Source organism: Gopherus evgoodei, chromosome 13 (assembly GCF_007399415.2).
Source record: "Gopherus evgoodei ecotype Sinaloan lineage chromosome 13, rGopEvg1_v1.p, whole genome shotgun sequence".
Classification (NCBI taxonomy): domain Eukaryota; kingdom Metazoa; phylum Chordata; order Testudines; family Testudinidae; genus Gopherus; species Gopherus evgoodei.
Window position 1 is genome coordinate 16,786,838 of NC_044334.1, and position 16,123 is coordinate 16,802,960.

A 16,123-nucleotide genomic window follows, 5' to 3' on the forward strand; every position below is an offset into this window, starting at 1 on the left:
AGTGACAAACAGAATAACATATCCTGTATCATGCCAGTCTCAAACTCAAAAGTAGCCTTGAGGAGCTTATCTCTGATGTGATTACCTTTTTCAGCCCCCACATTCATGGCCCACTCCTTCTGAGAGCAGTACTTATCTATGGTGTCCACTACACTCTGGGGGTCTCCTCTGACTGCATTCTGCAGCACGAAGTTTAAAATCCTCTCTTCTTTGCTCTGAGCCATGATGAAATTGTTTATTTTCTGCACGATGATTTCATTCCACAGAATGGCTGCCCAGCCATTGTTTCTGATGAGCACTGCAAGCAGCAGCACGATGAAGAGCAGGCTGGTAACTATGGACAAAAGGATCGGATAGCTCTCCAGCATCTGGAATAAAAGAGACAAAACAAGTTTTTAGTTAAGGTGGCACAGGAGAGAACCATCTTTCACATAGAATAACCCATAAGTAACACCCAGAATAGGAATATATAGAACTTACTATAATTCTACTGTACAGTGTGATTGGAAATGGCTATGTTTTATCCAGAGATAGACACTGGTCTGGGAGTTCCTTTAGAGGCAAATTTCATAGGCAGTTAACAAGGGCTTTATTCATTCCATACTCCCCTCCCTTGCGTAGCCACTCAGTTCTGACTCCACCCCAAAACACCATTGCACAGACTGGCTGTGATCTTTAAAATCCTAAATAATTGTATTAGGTGTGATTTTCATCCCCTCTTGTTTGGGTTAGGCGGGAGTGTGGTTGAGCTGAGATTGGTGAAGAAATATGGAGCTTTTCACCTTTAGTTCTGAGCACTGTGATCTGTAGAGATCAGAGGTGATTATGCAAAGTCCTATGTGAAATGAACATTAATGAAGGAGTACTGGTCTCCAGGAAACACACCACAAAAACCAGCACAGCTAGCCCCTGCCTTGCTGGTACACTCTGCAGAGAAGTGAAGGACTGAACTAACCCCTCCCACTTCAAGGTCACAATTGAGGCACTTGCCTGGAGTGGTCAAAGGAAACTGGCAGCACAATCTCTGTCTGTGCTAACAAAGCCTTGGATATCGGAGCCATCAATCGGGCACCTTTTGCTAACACAAAATTCACATCACTTTGTATTTGAAAGCATGGATCCTTTTTTCCGCTCTCCAGTTACAAAATACAAAGTTGAATCCCTGTGCCAGAGCAGAGGAATTCAGGGGATGTAACAAAAGGGTACATTGTATTTCACTGACAGGCTGGTTTTGCAGCCACCTCATGACACTGTGCCTATTGTTCCAAGAAACTTGGTTTCTTTGCTGAAGGTGCCTATGTGTACGTTATCTAGACGTGTCTCTCCAAGTGTAGGGCATTAGGACTTGAAACTCACCAGATGGGATGCACGTCACCCTGTACAGCTCAAGTGATAAATCCCTTCAAAGCCATTTACCTGCACAGACAACTCTCTACAGAAAAGTATATTTATTATGGTAGGGAATGACTCATTGATTTTGAATCGACTGTAGCCCCAAAGAGCTGCTATTGACTGTTTCTTTAAATGAAGAATTAATTTAGTCTTTATGGAAGTGCAGAACTAAGAACACTGACTGCACAAGGCTCTGTATAAGTTTCTCCCATGCAACACTGCCAGGGCACCTGGTGATGCAGCCTGTAACACCTCTGCTGCTCTACTTCTGTGCCTCCACTTCAGCTGGGGCTGACAATTGCATGGGGGAGTTGGAATGTGCACAAGTCAGGACAAGGCTGAGTGAATGCCAGAATTGTTTTCTCTTGCAATTTTATTTGGGATTTACACACAGATCTATGGAATTCGGAGGCTCCTTTCCCCTGCCCACCACAGTTCTGCACGGGAAAGTACAATGTTCCCTAAGCCATTTTTAATACGAACGGTTTACCAGCCTCTGTTGTTTAACCCTTTCTATTCCCTCCCCTCAATCCAATAAACTCCACTCAAAAGGCCTGTTACAGGGCTGCCTGCCCTACCTGCACCCTCTCCTGACCAACTGTGGTGCTGCAGGTCACCCTGCCTCAGTCACCCTTCCCTCAGGGCCCTTTAAGAACTCCACCCAGTCTAAAGGAGTGTCAGACAAAATTCCCCTGCAGAGGTTCTATTTTATTAAATCCCCAAATAAACTGGAAATAATGTCTCCCCTTGGCTCAGGGGTGACAGAACCCTCCTCCTTGGGGCCTGTGGTCTCTGGGACCTCCTCTCCCTTAGGAGAGCTGCTCTCTCTGTGACCACGTTCCTGCAACTGAGCCCTGTTGGCCTTTTGTCAGGCTCTGCTGTTCATTATTCAATTAGCTGCCTGGACAGGCTCTCTCCTTAAATTAGCTCACCTTGGGTGGTCTAAAAAGAGCCAGCAACCCCTTGAGAGGGCTTTGTCCTGCAAAGTGCTGAATTTCCTCAGGTCCCACTGAACTCACAGAGCTCCTCACAGACTAAAACGCCAGGGGGAAGTTGGGAAGAAGAGAAATGGCTCACAACTTGAGAGGGTGCTGATTCCTTCCATCAGACCCCTTCATGTCCAATCTTCCCAGCCAGGCCCAACAGCTCTGGCTCAGTCACCTTTCCCTCAGGGCCCTTTAAGAACTCCACCCAGCTCTGGCTGCTGCTGTATTAAAGTCCTACATGCCTCTGATGTGCCACTACGAGTGGATCCTCCAAGGCTTGGTCTAAATTCACAGATGTGAAGGAGTGGGGTTAGCCTGACAACCCTCTGCCCCAGACACAGTCCCACTTTTGGTCATTTTCCCAAAATGAACCTTTTGAGATTACCCTTACATTTTAAGGGTCCCTACATTTTCTTTCTTTAGTCTGCTCTTCATAAGTATGGTTCACGTGGAAAAATCCACTTTCAAAACTTTAAATTACCATGCAGGACATATTTTGAGTTCAGAAGATGATTGGGTTGCCATGGAGATGTGCTCAACTCACGGTACAGTTGATGTTTGTTCACTCATCCACTTATCTCAGTTGCACAGCACATATAATTTGTTTGGAACATTTACCGTCTGTTTCCTTTGGCTTCCAGTAGTTAGCAATGTTAACGCTCACGTTTGTAACATTCTAATATGCCCATTGCAAAGAACTGACCCGAGTTGCTGCTTTTTAAGGCCTGATGGCATCATTTGGCAGGAGGAAATCATGTTTCTTAGCCATTTAACCCAGATAGCAAGAAGCTTCTCTCACGTCTTCCAGAGGCATGCATACCAATCTGACCTGTCCTCCCCCATGCACAAGTAATTCTGTTGATCATTCTGGCCAGTTTCCTACATTCTTCATAGAAGAGAATGTGCACTTTTGGGCTGGTCTTTCCAAACCTGAATGAAGAAGCCTCATGTTTTCCACTGGTGGAGCTTGGCTTGGCCTTTGAGGATGTCACTGGTTTACAAAGACCCCTTTTGATTTGACCACCTTACTTATTCTAGTGGCTTAAAGTGAGTGGTGTGGCTGTCATTGGTGGACTAATTATCAAGTGGTTGTAGAGGCACTAAACATTCTTCAATGGGTGTGGGCATATGGCCCCTCCTCAAGAAACTATTTATTGATGCCAGACTGCTCGCTAATTACCACTGAATGCCTAACCTTCCATTTTACTAGAGAAGCTGATCTAGGTGCATCTGGATACCAGTGACATTCTGGGTAGCATCCAGTCTGCACTGAGGCCTTTTTTGGATCAGCAAATGCATTTGTCACTGTCACAATCACTACCAGAGATGGTCATTTTGTTTACACTGGACCTTCCAATAAGATTAACCATTGGCTGTTGATTTCGCAACAAATGGATTTTGCCAGTATGGTTAGGACTGTCCTTTGAAGGATCCAGTCATATCTGGAACTTAGGATGGATAGTAACTGAAGAGTACTAGGTTGCATCTTTTAAGAAATGCAAGCATTCTCCTGGGGTGCTCACCATATGTGTGAGACCTCTTGGTGAGATCATTTCTAAACACAGGCTGAAACAGCATCTGTATGCTGATGAGACACAGCTGCTGTACACCTATTGCCTCATGCACCCTGTTAACTCAGTCTTTGAATCTCTGCCCTGGAGGAATGCTTGCACAGCAGCACCAACTGGATTCATCTGATTTATATCATTTACATATTAAGTAAAAAGGAGAGGAGGCTGCTTTTTCCTCTCTTCTGCCTTCACAAAGCACTATTTGGAGGTAACGAGCCAAGGTAAGAACCTTTGCATCCTTTTCATACCACATTCACCTCAGGCTTTCAATGGGAAAGGTCATGGTGGTAAGTGGTTTTCAGTGGTGCACTTTTCTTATGCGGTTATCCTTGTTTATTGGCAAGGTTGTCATGAAATTATTATGTGCTGTTCCTTCAAGGTGGTCTTCAAACAGTGCTTCTTCACTGCCTGAAGCTGGGGGAAGCACAATCAATCAATGGGTGAAATCAGATAACACTCACTGCCTAGAAAGTGGTGAATTCATTTTACAGTATCTCTGCTGTTTTTTATATATTTACTTATATAGACTTAGTCTCTGTGTATGCAAACACCTCCTCCTTGGGCCCCCTGCAGATGGATATTTGCATTCAGACATCAGTTTCTATTTAGGCATTCTGCTCTTGTGGCTCAGCTTGGCAGGTGATCATAGCTTTATAGCTGGTGGGCCCTGTGATGTGAAACTATCTAAGAGACACTGAGAACTTTTCTTTTCCAAAAGCAGGTATTTTGTTTTGATCCCTGTTGGCCTCACTATTGCCACACATGGTGCCTAACATCAATTTTAAACCTCGTATGTTAAAACATATGTAGTTCTTACTTTTTGTCAGGCTAAGGAAAACTCTCTGAACGACAAATAACCCAACCTCAAATCCTCTCCAGCCACCCCTTAAACAGAAGGTTGAATGAACAGACAGAACTTTCCATTTGCCCCGAAGGCTTGCCCTGAAGTTGGGAAGCAAATTCCTGAATCAAGGCTAGGAGTAATACCTTATTTCACTGCAGATTTCACCAACGACTCTGGATTTGAAGCTAAATTATAACTCTGTTGTCTCACATTGCCATAATGAACCTAGGGTAAAAAACTGTTCTGTGCTTTTAACAATGGTTTCTTTTTATGTTTTAGATTTGGCAGGAAAATCTAATATAATTCAAAGGGCCTATTATTTTGGGATGGTGTTAAAAGCCTGACCCCTCAACCTCAATCTGCTGAGTAACTATTTGTCTTTACTTGCTTCACATCATTAAGGGTTTTGAAGAATTTGTCTCTTATAGTATTTTAGTTTGACGTCTACACGCGTAAATGCCTTACCTGAGGGTTACAAGTGGTTAAAGACTAGAACTCCTTTCCTCTACATCCCTTGAGTTAAAATGTGGGGGATTGCTGGCCAGAGCTTATATAGAATATAAACCTCTTAGTCTTAGCCCATCTAGCACACTTGCTGTTTGCTTTGGGATTTATTTGTTTTGTTTAGAAGCACTTCTAAATTTCAAATGGGTATTTTTATTGTTGTACACCACCCAAGGGACCTTGGCAAGCTGGCAATATAAAGTTATTAACTGAGTTCCCTTGCAAGACATTATCCTGAAATCTGCATTCCAGAGCAAGTGGGTTTTAAAAGAAGCAAACCAGCTTTCTGTAAAAACCTTAATTTCTTTTTCTCCTCTGGGAAATCTCAAAACACCCACTCCATTTTGCTGGGATGTGTGAAAGAAAAATCTTTGCAATATCAATTCAGCAATAAAAGCAACTTATTTTCAAGAGTTAGGTGCATAAATGTTGACTGTGCCCCCAAACTAAAATGGTACAGTCCCATATCAAAATAACAGGCAGCTTGTTTTTTTCATTAGCTAACAAATATATGATGTGCAAGGTTAAAAATGTAATTCAACCAACTTAAAACCAGCACTGCACAAGAGGACAGATTTATTCCTGAGTTCATTATGACATTATTAGAAAATGCAGCTATAATTGCAGCTTTAATATGGATTCATAGAACACACAAAATTTATAGAGAAACTGAAATAAATCACTGATGTGCATCTCACATCACATAATAGAATTAGAAGATAGCTACTGTTATTATTAAATACTTGTATTACAGTAGGACCCCGTGGCCCCAGCTGACAAACACATGGCCATGGAGGTATGTCCTGCAGCTGCCATAGGTGCCGACCCACTCCCCCCCAAGCGTGCTGCATCCCTGCTCTTCCGCCTACCTCCCAGTGCTTAGGACTTTCCAGGATGGAGGATGTGGCACGCTCAGGGGAGGAGGCGGAGAAGAGGCAGGACTGGGGTGGGGACTTTGGAGAAGGGCTTGGATTGGGGGTAGGGAAGGGGTGGGAAAAGGCAGGGCAGGGGCAGGGCCTCATGGAAGAGGTGGATGGGGGTTTTGCAGTCTGTTACCAACCAATTTTGAAGGTGGATTACTTGGCCTGACTGCCACAGCCTTGTGCCTAGCTGCCACCTCACATATCAGCACAACCACCTACACAACAACACAACCAGCAAGTCCAAATGCAGATAGCCCCTCACCCCAGCACACACCCCTTATTTGCCACCAACACAAATCAAACAAAATCTCCCAGCACAACACAACCCAGGCACAAATCAACACAGCTTCCCATCACAACACACATTCATCACCACCCTCACTCATGCTTACCATGGCTAAGTGGCAAATCCTTTGCTAGTAAGCATATCTTGGGCTACTGTGACAACACAATAAAGGTCTCAGTGATTTCTCTACTAAGATGCTATACAATTTAAGTGTGTAGGAAAAAAAGGTATATATTATATGAGAAACAGTACATGACCCTGTAATTAAAAGATCACACAATAACACAGTCTCAAAGCGGCAGAGAAAAAGTTGTGTGCGCAACCTTAATTTTGGCACGTGTGCTTAACATTCTCTGTGGGTAGTTTTTTGTATGGAATGTGGTACAATTTGCAGGCAACACTAAGACTCGGTTAGTCTCAGGATATCAAATCTAATATTGATGCACTGGTTGATACAAAACGCTGCCAGCTAAGTGGCCAAAAATGAAATGATGTCAAAATTAGCACTGACTTTTCACCTTACAGTTTTAAAAAAGTTAATATATTGCCTTTTAATAGCATACTATATTACTCTTTGGTTTTTTCATTGTTGACTATACTTTTGTATCGTTGTATGAAAAGGTTTCAGTGATGCAGCCCTCAGGCCAATGTACTAGTCCTCATATGGCCCTCATGGTGATCTGAGTTTGACATCCCTGCATTAGAACCTCTGAGTTAGAAATGTATTTGGAAGATATGGTCCCTGCCTAAAGAACTTAAAATCTAAACAGAGAAGACAAACAATAACAGACAACATATAAAATGTTAGCAAGGGAATTAAACAAACCAGCAAACCCCACAACCCTGGAGGGATATCATAGTAAAATGATGAACCAGTTTTGTCACCAAATCCACATTCAGGAAAGCAGATTATTCAAGGACACCAGATATTAAATGTCCCAGCATGTCAGGGCACTGACAATCTTTCTTCATATATGTTATGGTATAGATGCAGAATCTTGCCTGTTTAGATTATACTGTATAAATAACTCATCCTTTTACATGGAGTATATCATATCCTTTCATTCATATGACTTGTCTTGTGTATCCCTAAATTTACAATATATTGGCTGTCTCTATTGCATGTAATCTGAGAGTATACATAAATGACTAGTTTCTCATCAGATTTTACCACATAGGTTTCATTTCATCTTTGTTCCCAAACCTTCATAAAGCAAAGGTTTGGCCCTACTGGGTAATGTTTACAGTTTTGGTGTGTGAGAGCAGATGCTTTTCCCAATCTGCTCGACAAACACAGCTCATGGAGTATATAAAGTGCAAACGTGGCCCTTTCTTTTTGAGTTTATCCTACTGTAGTTTGAAAAGCCAAAGATCAGATTAACCTTTCTCCCCAGGTGTAGCTACTCCTAGAGTTCCTCCCTCATGATTGCTCAGCCCATACCCACTTATCCTTGATACAGAGGATCAGCAGCATCTGCTAGCCAGGTAGGGTATTACAGGTAAATGCTTCCAGCCTATTCAGTTATGATATTCGGAAACGCCACAATAAATAATGAAGGTGTTGAGACAAAATGAAGTATTAAAACCAAAGAAGTAATAGTGAAGATCTGACACCGTTTGGCTTTATAATGATCTTGTACAGAAGCATTCTTTAGCACTTCCCAAATCCTGCCAATGAATTTACGCAGTGTAAAGAATACTTCACCAAACACTGAAGTGCAGCCATTTCTAGGGTGAAAGGTGGAAATTGAATAGAAGTACTCATTCACACTCCACACTCATTTAGGACAGGCAGTGAACACCTTCCCTGATTTGAGAATGATGGTATGTAGACTAGAGGCAATTTGTTGTTCAGTTTCATATTGGGCAAGGACATCAGGGTAACATGCTTGTATGCAAAGTACCATGGAACATTTAATGACAATGTCATCAATTTCTCTTATCCTAAAAATGGCACCTCCACACATACAGTGCACCCTTCAACCACACTGTGACATTTAGTCAGTGCTGGCTTAGGTATTAAATCATTTACTATACTTTCTGCAATATCTGGGTTTTCCTTAAGCACCTGACCCTGCTCAGTTTGAAAGATCTCATGAGATCACACCCTGATTTGGTAATGCAACTCAACTTTTCATCTAGACTTTTATTGTGCTTTTTTACAATGCAAAATCCAATAACAATTATAGTTTTAAAGAAGAGTAAATGTTGTGTGTGGGATTAACTGAATAAACCATATGATCAACTGGTTTCATAAAAACAAAGCAAAAAGGCCTCTGGGATTGCACACATTTTAACACGGAAATAGCTGCATGTACAAGGTGCAGTCAAAACAATTTCATCCTAACTTGTGATTTTACTCAACTACAGGTGACTCTTACTTCCTTAATCAAGGTGCCTTTTATTAATATTATTTACCAGTTTTCTAGGGGTGTTTCTCCAATCAGACTGCATCAGTTAACATATGTTGTGCACTTAGAGTTCTTTGAGATTGGTAACTAGAAATGATTAGATTTAGTTTTTAAAGTTGTCAAATTTCTATGCTTCACAATAAATGTATCATGGAAAGGTGTGGGGGGATTTGATGTAAAGTGGTGAACAGTGGTAATCATCTATTTCCCATTTCAGCCCCCAAAAAGGATCTCCATTTGCTGCAAACTGAAATTTGCTAAGAAAAGTAAACAACTTGTTTTACAAATATTGTTTGAGGGCTCATACAAGTGTGTGCTTTAGTGGCTTTGGCACAAGAAACTCAGGATTTAATTATGCTTAATAATGAAACATTAAAAACGTAATGATTAAAAGAGATTAAAATAGGATTATTTAAATTTTAGGAAGGTTGAGTTCTGTAGTGATAACATTTTGAATAATTATGTCCTCATCTACTGCTGCAGAAATGAGTTGATAATGAAAAAATACTTGGAAATAAATGTCGGGTCTCTGTTAATGTTTATTTAAAAACAAAATACAAACTGATTCCTAGTTTATCATCAGTTTATCCAAGATAAAACTACACAGCTTTGCTGTAGTCCTGTCTGGAAACACTCACAAAACTGCCTATGCTGCAAAGGCATTATATGCCTTTAGGCTGCTATTTTCCATGAGAGATGGCCTCGTGGTCCTTCAGGAGGACCTAGGTTTTATTCTCATTTTAGCAGCAGATTACCTGTGACCTTGGGGAAGTCACTTAACCGTTGGGGGCCTCCATTACGCATGAGTAAAATGCTACTTTTCTAATTCATAGAAAAGGGTATTGTAAAGCTAAATTAATCCAGGTCTGGAAGGTACACTAATATGTTTTGGACAGATGGCACCCGAGAAAGACAAAGTCTTTTTATCTATATTTACTAAAGCGATCCATTTTGGAACACCTTGACAGCAAACACCAAGGTGACACATTCATATTCTCGATGTTATGAATAACTGGTAAAAATATGGATGCAAACAGTGCTTCAAATGCTTCCCTTAATCAATTTTGTCCCACTGATAAATCATCCCTTTGTGGGAAGATGATGATATTACCTCCAATTTTGCTATCATCTTTCATACATTTAATCTAACTGCCAGTTTCTTGGTTGGTTGTTCTGAGTTTATTATTAGTCTCTGAGTAGCTAGTTGGTACTGCGGTGTTACAATACAGGGGGTTTATAATCCAATCTAGATTTTATTAGCTCACATAACCTGGTGTGAATGGAGAATGCTTGGTAAATTTATACCTTTCAACCTTTGTTCACAAAAGAATCTGTCCACTGGCCTGATGGTATTGATGAACAGACTGCAATAGAAGAGTGCCCAGGGACAATGGAGCCTGAACTCATTGCAGAAAGACTGCTGCTAATAGCCAGCATCCATCAGAGGAGAATGTAATAATGCTAAGCAATTACGTAGTGTTTTTCTTTGAAAGGCCTTGCACATTAACTGACTAACCCTCCTCTCACCCCTGTGAGGTAGGTAAGTAGTATTATCCCAGTCTTTCAAGTGATAAAACTGAGATTCAGCCCTGGTCGACCCTCCAAGTTTAGGTCGAATTTAGCAGCGTTGCATTGATTTAACCCTGCACTTGTCCACATGATGAAGCTGTTTTTTCCGACTTAAAGGGCTCTTCAAATGGATTTCTGTGCTCCTCTCCCAATCAGGGGATTAGTGCTGAAATCGACCTTGCTGGATCGAATTTGGGGTAGTGTTGTCGCAATTCGACAGTATTGGCTTCCAGGAGCTATCCCAGAGTGTGCCATTGTGACCGCTCCAGACAGCGCTCTCAACTCAGATGCACTGGCCAGACAGACAGGAAAAGGCCCACAAACTTTTGAATCTCATTGCCACACTGGCCAAACAGGAAATCTGCAGGTGAGTGCAGATCTCATCAGCAGAGGTGACCATGATGGAGTCCCAGAATCGCAAAAGAGCTCCAGCATGGACTGAAGGGGAGGTACGGGATCTGATCGCTGTATGGGGAGAAAAATCCATGCTATCAGAACTCCGTTCCAAAAGATAAAATGCCCAATCATTTGCAAAAAATATCCAAGGGCATGAAGAACAGAGGCTAAAACAGGGACCTGCAGCAGCGCCGTGGAAGGGTTGACTGACGACATGGAATTAAAATCAACAAAAGGGAGTGGGTTTGCATTAAGGAGAGAAACACAACTGTCACACAGAATGGCCCCCTCAAGGATTGAACTCAAAGCCCTGGGTTTAGCAGGCCAATGCTCAAGCCACTGAGCTATCCCTCCTCTGTTACACCAGACAGGACTGAATCTCCATTAAACTTTTCAAGGTGCCCGTGACAGACCTCACTAAAGTGATTATCAGCTGTTGATTTCATGGAGGAAGGGAACATGGGGGGAGCAAATGAATACAAAACAAATCTGAGCTCGCTCTTGTTCTGATCCACTCCATCTCTCTTATACATCTTAGGCTGGCAGCAGACGGTGCAGTACAACTGCTAGCCATCGTCATCTCCTGGCTGCTCGCCAGAAGACGGTGCAGTACGACTGCTAGCCATCATCATCTCCTGGCTGCTCGCCAGAAGACAGTGCAGTACGACTGCAGGCAGGACTGAATCTGCAAGAGATGAAACTTAAAAAGAGAATGACCTGGAGTCATTCCCATTTATGTCCACATGCCCCTGACAGACCTCACTGAGGTCTGCCAGGAGCAGCCATGTCTGCCTAGGCGCCCCTGACCGACCTCACCAAGGTTGGCTAAAAGAACACCCAGGAGACGACGATGATACCTACCAGTCGTAATGCACCATATGCTGCCAAAAGGCAATGAGCTGCTGCTGTGTAGCAATGCAGTACCACGTCTGCCAGCACCCAGGAGACGTACAGTGACGGTGAGCTGAGTGGGCTCCATGCTTGCCATGGCATGGCATCTGCTCAGGTAACCCAGGAAAAAAAGGTGAGAAATGATTGTTTACCATTGTCTTCACCGGGGGGGTGAGGGGTGGGGAGGGGAGCTGACAACATGTACCCAGAACCACCCGTGACAATGTTTTTGACCTATCAGGCATTGGAATCTCAATCCAGAATTCCAATGGTCGGCAGAGACTGCAGGAATGGTAGGATAGCTACCCACAGTGCAACACTCCAGAAGTCGACGCTAGCCTCAGTACTGTGGATGCACTCTGCCGAGTTAATGCTCTTAAGTGGGGGGACACGTAAATCGACTGTATAAAATTGATTTCTAAAAAATCTATTAATTTGACCTAATTTCGTAGTGTAGACATAACCTCAGAGAGGTTATGTTTGAAATTTTTAAAATTTCATGCCCAAACTGTGCAGCAAAACACCTGTTGCACTAGTGAAAGTCAAGGATATGCACGTGTTTGCAAGCCTGGCTCACATGGCAGGCATTTTACATCTGCATTTTGTTCACATGCACAAGCACTTGCATGCTTTTGCACATACTTGTAAAATCTGGGTTAACTACTTTTCCAAAGGACAGAGGGAATCTGTGTCAAAGCCAGGATTAAATTCAAATTCCTGCCTCCCTGTCCTACGCTAAGCTGACTAAAACTACCTCTCTTTCTATGGCGTTCAGTGGGTGCTTATTTTCAGTCTTTTTCATGGAGCAAGACCAGCAAAGGAGTTTGGCTAGAACATCCAAGTAAGTCTCTGCCATAGATAAGATTGTCAAAGACTGCCACAGCAATCACAAAATTAAAAAAAAAAACATTTAAAGGAAAAAAACCCCAACCAAACAACCCTCAATCTGGTATTTTAAAATAGAAAGAATATTTTTTCTCTTTCGTTTTATGACAGATGTAAAATAAGGCTGAAAGTCAAACACGATGTTTTTTAATCTTTTACTGTCAGAAAGTCAGTGTATTGCTAAGTATGAAGAAATCAGATGTCCAGATTATGCTTTCTTGGCTTTGTTCGCTTTTGTTAAGTACAAAAGTACAACTGTAATTAGTTTTTCCATCAACATCTTCTTGTTATCAAGCTAAAGGACCTTTTCACCTTTTTTCCACTGAGGATTTCCTCACTTAAAATCTAAATCTCTGGCTCTTCGTACTCACCTAGTACTATAATTCAGTTTGGTTACCGTGACTACGTAAATGTCAATCTTCAATAAATGCAAAATTCTGCTTATTTCAGGGTTTTAAGAATCTGTTTCTTTTGTCTTTCATTCTGCCTTTTTCCAGGTTCAGTGGAAAGAAAGATAGGTTTCTTCTCATTTTTCTGGATGGCAAGAAGAGGAGAGAAAATAATAAATGCCTTTTATGAACTAGAATCCCCATTCATTAGACTTCAGAGGGGTGCTTATCTCCATTGCACTGGACAGATTTCAATTAAGATAATTATATTCCGCCCTCCTAAAACTCCTGCTGTAGTTTCTATTGGCTTTACTATATTCTTCTGCACTCACTGGCCTAAAAAAGCTATGTAGTGGCCATGTGCTCTATAAAACAGATTCTGATTGTCTGTGGTTGATCATTCTCCCCCAGGCCTCACCCATCCGGCAATCCAATACAGGTAGCTGTCAGGGTCCACACACAGGGATCACATTGCAGTAATTAGGGCCTTAGTTTATTTAAAAAAATGCTTTTTAAATGTAAGAAATATCTGTTATAGTATGCCCTGAATGGCAATAGCTTTAATGGGATATCATTTTTCTAATTGTTTAGAAGTATAAGTTAGAAATCATTAAAACAATTAAACTCTAAAGTGTCCTTATTTCTGTTTCATAATTGTTTACAATTTTGTGCTACTGTTTTGAGCTATTAGCAGGCATGGCTGGACACTGCAGGTCAAATACATGACCTGCTTGGCTGTTGAATGTACGATGTTTACCCCAACATGGACTTTGATAGAATGTCCACAGACAGTAGCAGCTGGCTGTCGAACCAACAATGAAAAGGTAAAACTAGATTGCTGGCCGTAGGTTGCTGAAGTATGATGAAACAGAAAATAGTGAATAAACCTGAATGACCTCACTCATATTGCTGACAATGTTAGTGCTCAATATGACCAGCACGCTTCTGGAGATGCAGACAAAAGCCATTAACCAGATGGTGGTTGTGGTATACGATAAATACTGCAGCACTGCGCTAGTGCATGAAAACTAGAAATCAAAGTTAAGCTGTCTTATTATTGTAATCCCTGGCTGAGCAAGTGCAAAAAGCAAACCTAAAATGCAGAAATCTTGAAGAAAATTTGATATTAAACATTATATAGTTTTTAATCAGAAGGGTTGTTTGTAAGCCTGGAAAGGAAAGATGGGGTTTTGATTTTTTTACAATGTCTCTTTTAGGTAAGGTAACCAGGGGCAACAAGCAGATACCCTGTGAGCAGCAACAGTGCCAGTTGCAGTTCCTTTTCAGGGGGAAGAAAGGCATTTTGTGGGAGAACTCCCTAATCAAAATACAAACCAGGGTAAAATATAGCTACAGATACAAATTTATCAGAGCCACTATTCATCATTGCAAACATCACTGAATACAAGCTTGACTTATGTTCATCTTTTTCTTGAAAGGTAATTTTAATGCCAGCATAGTTATCCATCATTAACATTTTCAACCTAATCAGGATTATCTCCTCTTGCTCTTTCAACTGTTGTGGTGGACAATACAATATGAAAGCATTACATATAATATGTCCTACTCTTCTTTGAAGACTTGTTTCTGCCCACAAATCAGCATCACTAAAGTGCCTGGCAGTCAGAAACCTGACAAAAAACTTCCTCCTCCTACCCAGCACCATCTGAAATAGTGGCTGCCTCTAAGAGAGCACAGCATATCAGATATCACGTCTAAAAAATAGGAAAATATAAACATGTACCTTCATGCACAGAACAGAAGCTGTTCCGTCTGATCTTTTCCTGTGCTGTAGTGATATGGATTTTACAGGATACCAGTCCAAGAGCCTGCCGTAGTCTCAATCTCCTCTGATCATATCACTGGCACCGCTTACACATTCTGATGTACAGAGATTCTAAAAGGAGACGAGTCCTTTTCCCCCATTCTTCCTTGCACAATATATGTTGGCTCTACATTCTAGTGACACTGTTCTTGTTACTTAGTTACTGCATAGCGAATGCATGAGCCGAATTCATGAGCCAAATTCATTCTCAGGGTAGGTTAGTCCACTGTGCTCAGTGGAGTTACACCAGGGATGAATATGGCCCATATTTTTTTCCAGTTAAGACGTATCACATTATAACCAATGTATAAATGAGAGATACAAGCCCCAGGCACATCCATATACTGCAGTGCTGCTGGGGGCTTTCGTATAATAAATTGCATTAACACCATGAGGAAAATAAGGGAGAAGTGATCAGTGCATTACAGAAAATCAAATATGACAACATTCAAAGCTTACGTTTAGAAAGAATTCTGCAAGACACAGATCAGAAGAGCCACACTCTAACAAACTTCTTCTTTCGGGCTGAATATGAGAGTGAGGTCATGCTCTAAAATAAAATCCAAAGCATGTCTGTCCCTTTCGCAGCAGGAAAACTGAAGATAGTTAAACTGCAACTCACTCAGATAGCGGAAGAAAAGAAACAAAAGCCATTTCAGCATATAGCTATAAATAGACTTGACTGTGGATCGTTTTCTTCCCCTTTATCCTCTATGGGAAGCTTAGCAAAAGTAGGAGTGAGCAAATTTCTATAATGCTATCACGGAAACTGAAAACCCTCTCACCCCAACAGTGGCCAAATGCTGTGGAGGGACAAAGAAAGGGTTTATGATAGATAACAAGGCAGCAAATGCAGCTCTATGAAGTAGATTGGGGCTAATTCACAGAGCTTAAGGAGAAGAAAAAAATATAAGACCAAGTGGATGAAATGAACAAGGAACTGTGAGAGGTCGGGATAATGTGTGAGGACTGTGGTGGTTTTGTACCTCTTTAAGCAAAAAGTAAATGAATACTTTGGCACGTAGCACAACAAACAACAATACGCTATTTTGATATAGAATAACTTTAAAAGTCCCCACTCCACGTGTTAGAGCTTCAGCTTAATAAATCTTTTCCTATATTCCAGACACCAAAGAGAACCAGTAAAAAGCAATGATGAACTCATTTCACCAGCAATAATTGCCCATTTGTATCTGAAAAAACCTGTTTACAAAATTAAATATGATTCCACTATTAAAGATTTCTTAACAT

At 41.4% G+C, this 16,123-nt stretch overlaps 1 protein-coding gene across 5 annotated transcripts in view; it reads right to left on the reverse strand.

Moving 5' to 3' along the window:
- The window catches only part of COMT (catechol-O-methyltransferase), a 32,496-nt gene that overhangs the window by 10,036 nt on the left and 6,337 nt on the right, over nt 1–16,123 (reverse strand). For 3 of the 5 annotated variants that reach the window (XM_030583530.1, XM_030583531.1, XM_030583533.1), the window contains exon 2: nt 86–368. In XM_030583530.1, the coding sequence (XP_030439390.1) occupies nt 86–368 (283 nt within the window). Of the gene's footprint in view, nt 1–85; nt 369–14,791; nt 15,038–15,331; nt 15,500–16,123 lie in introns of those variants that run through there. The other 2 variants (XM_030583532.1, XM_030583529.1) reach the window with 2 other exon arrangements.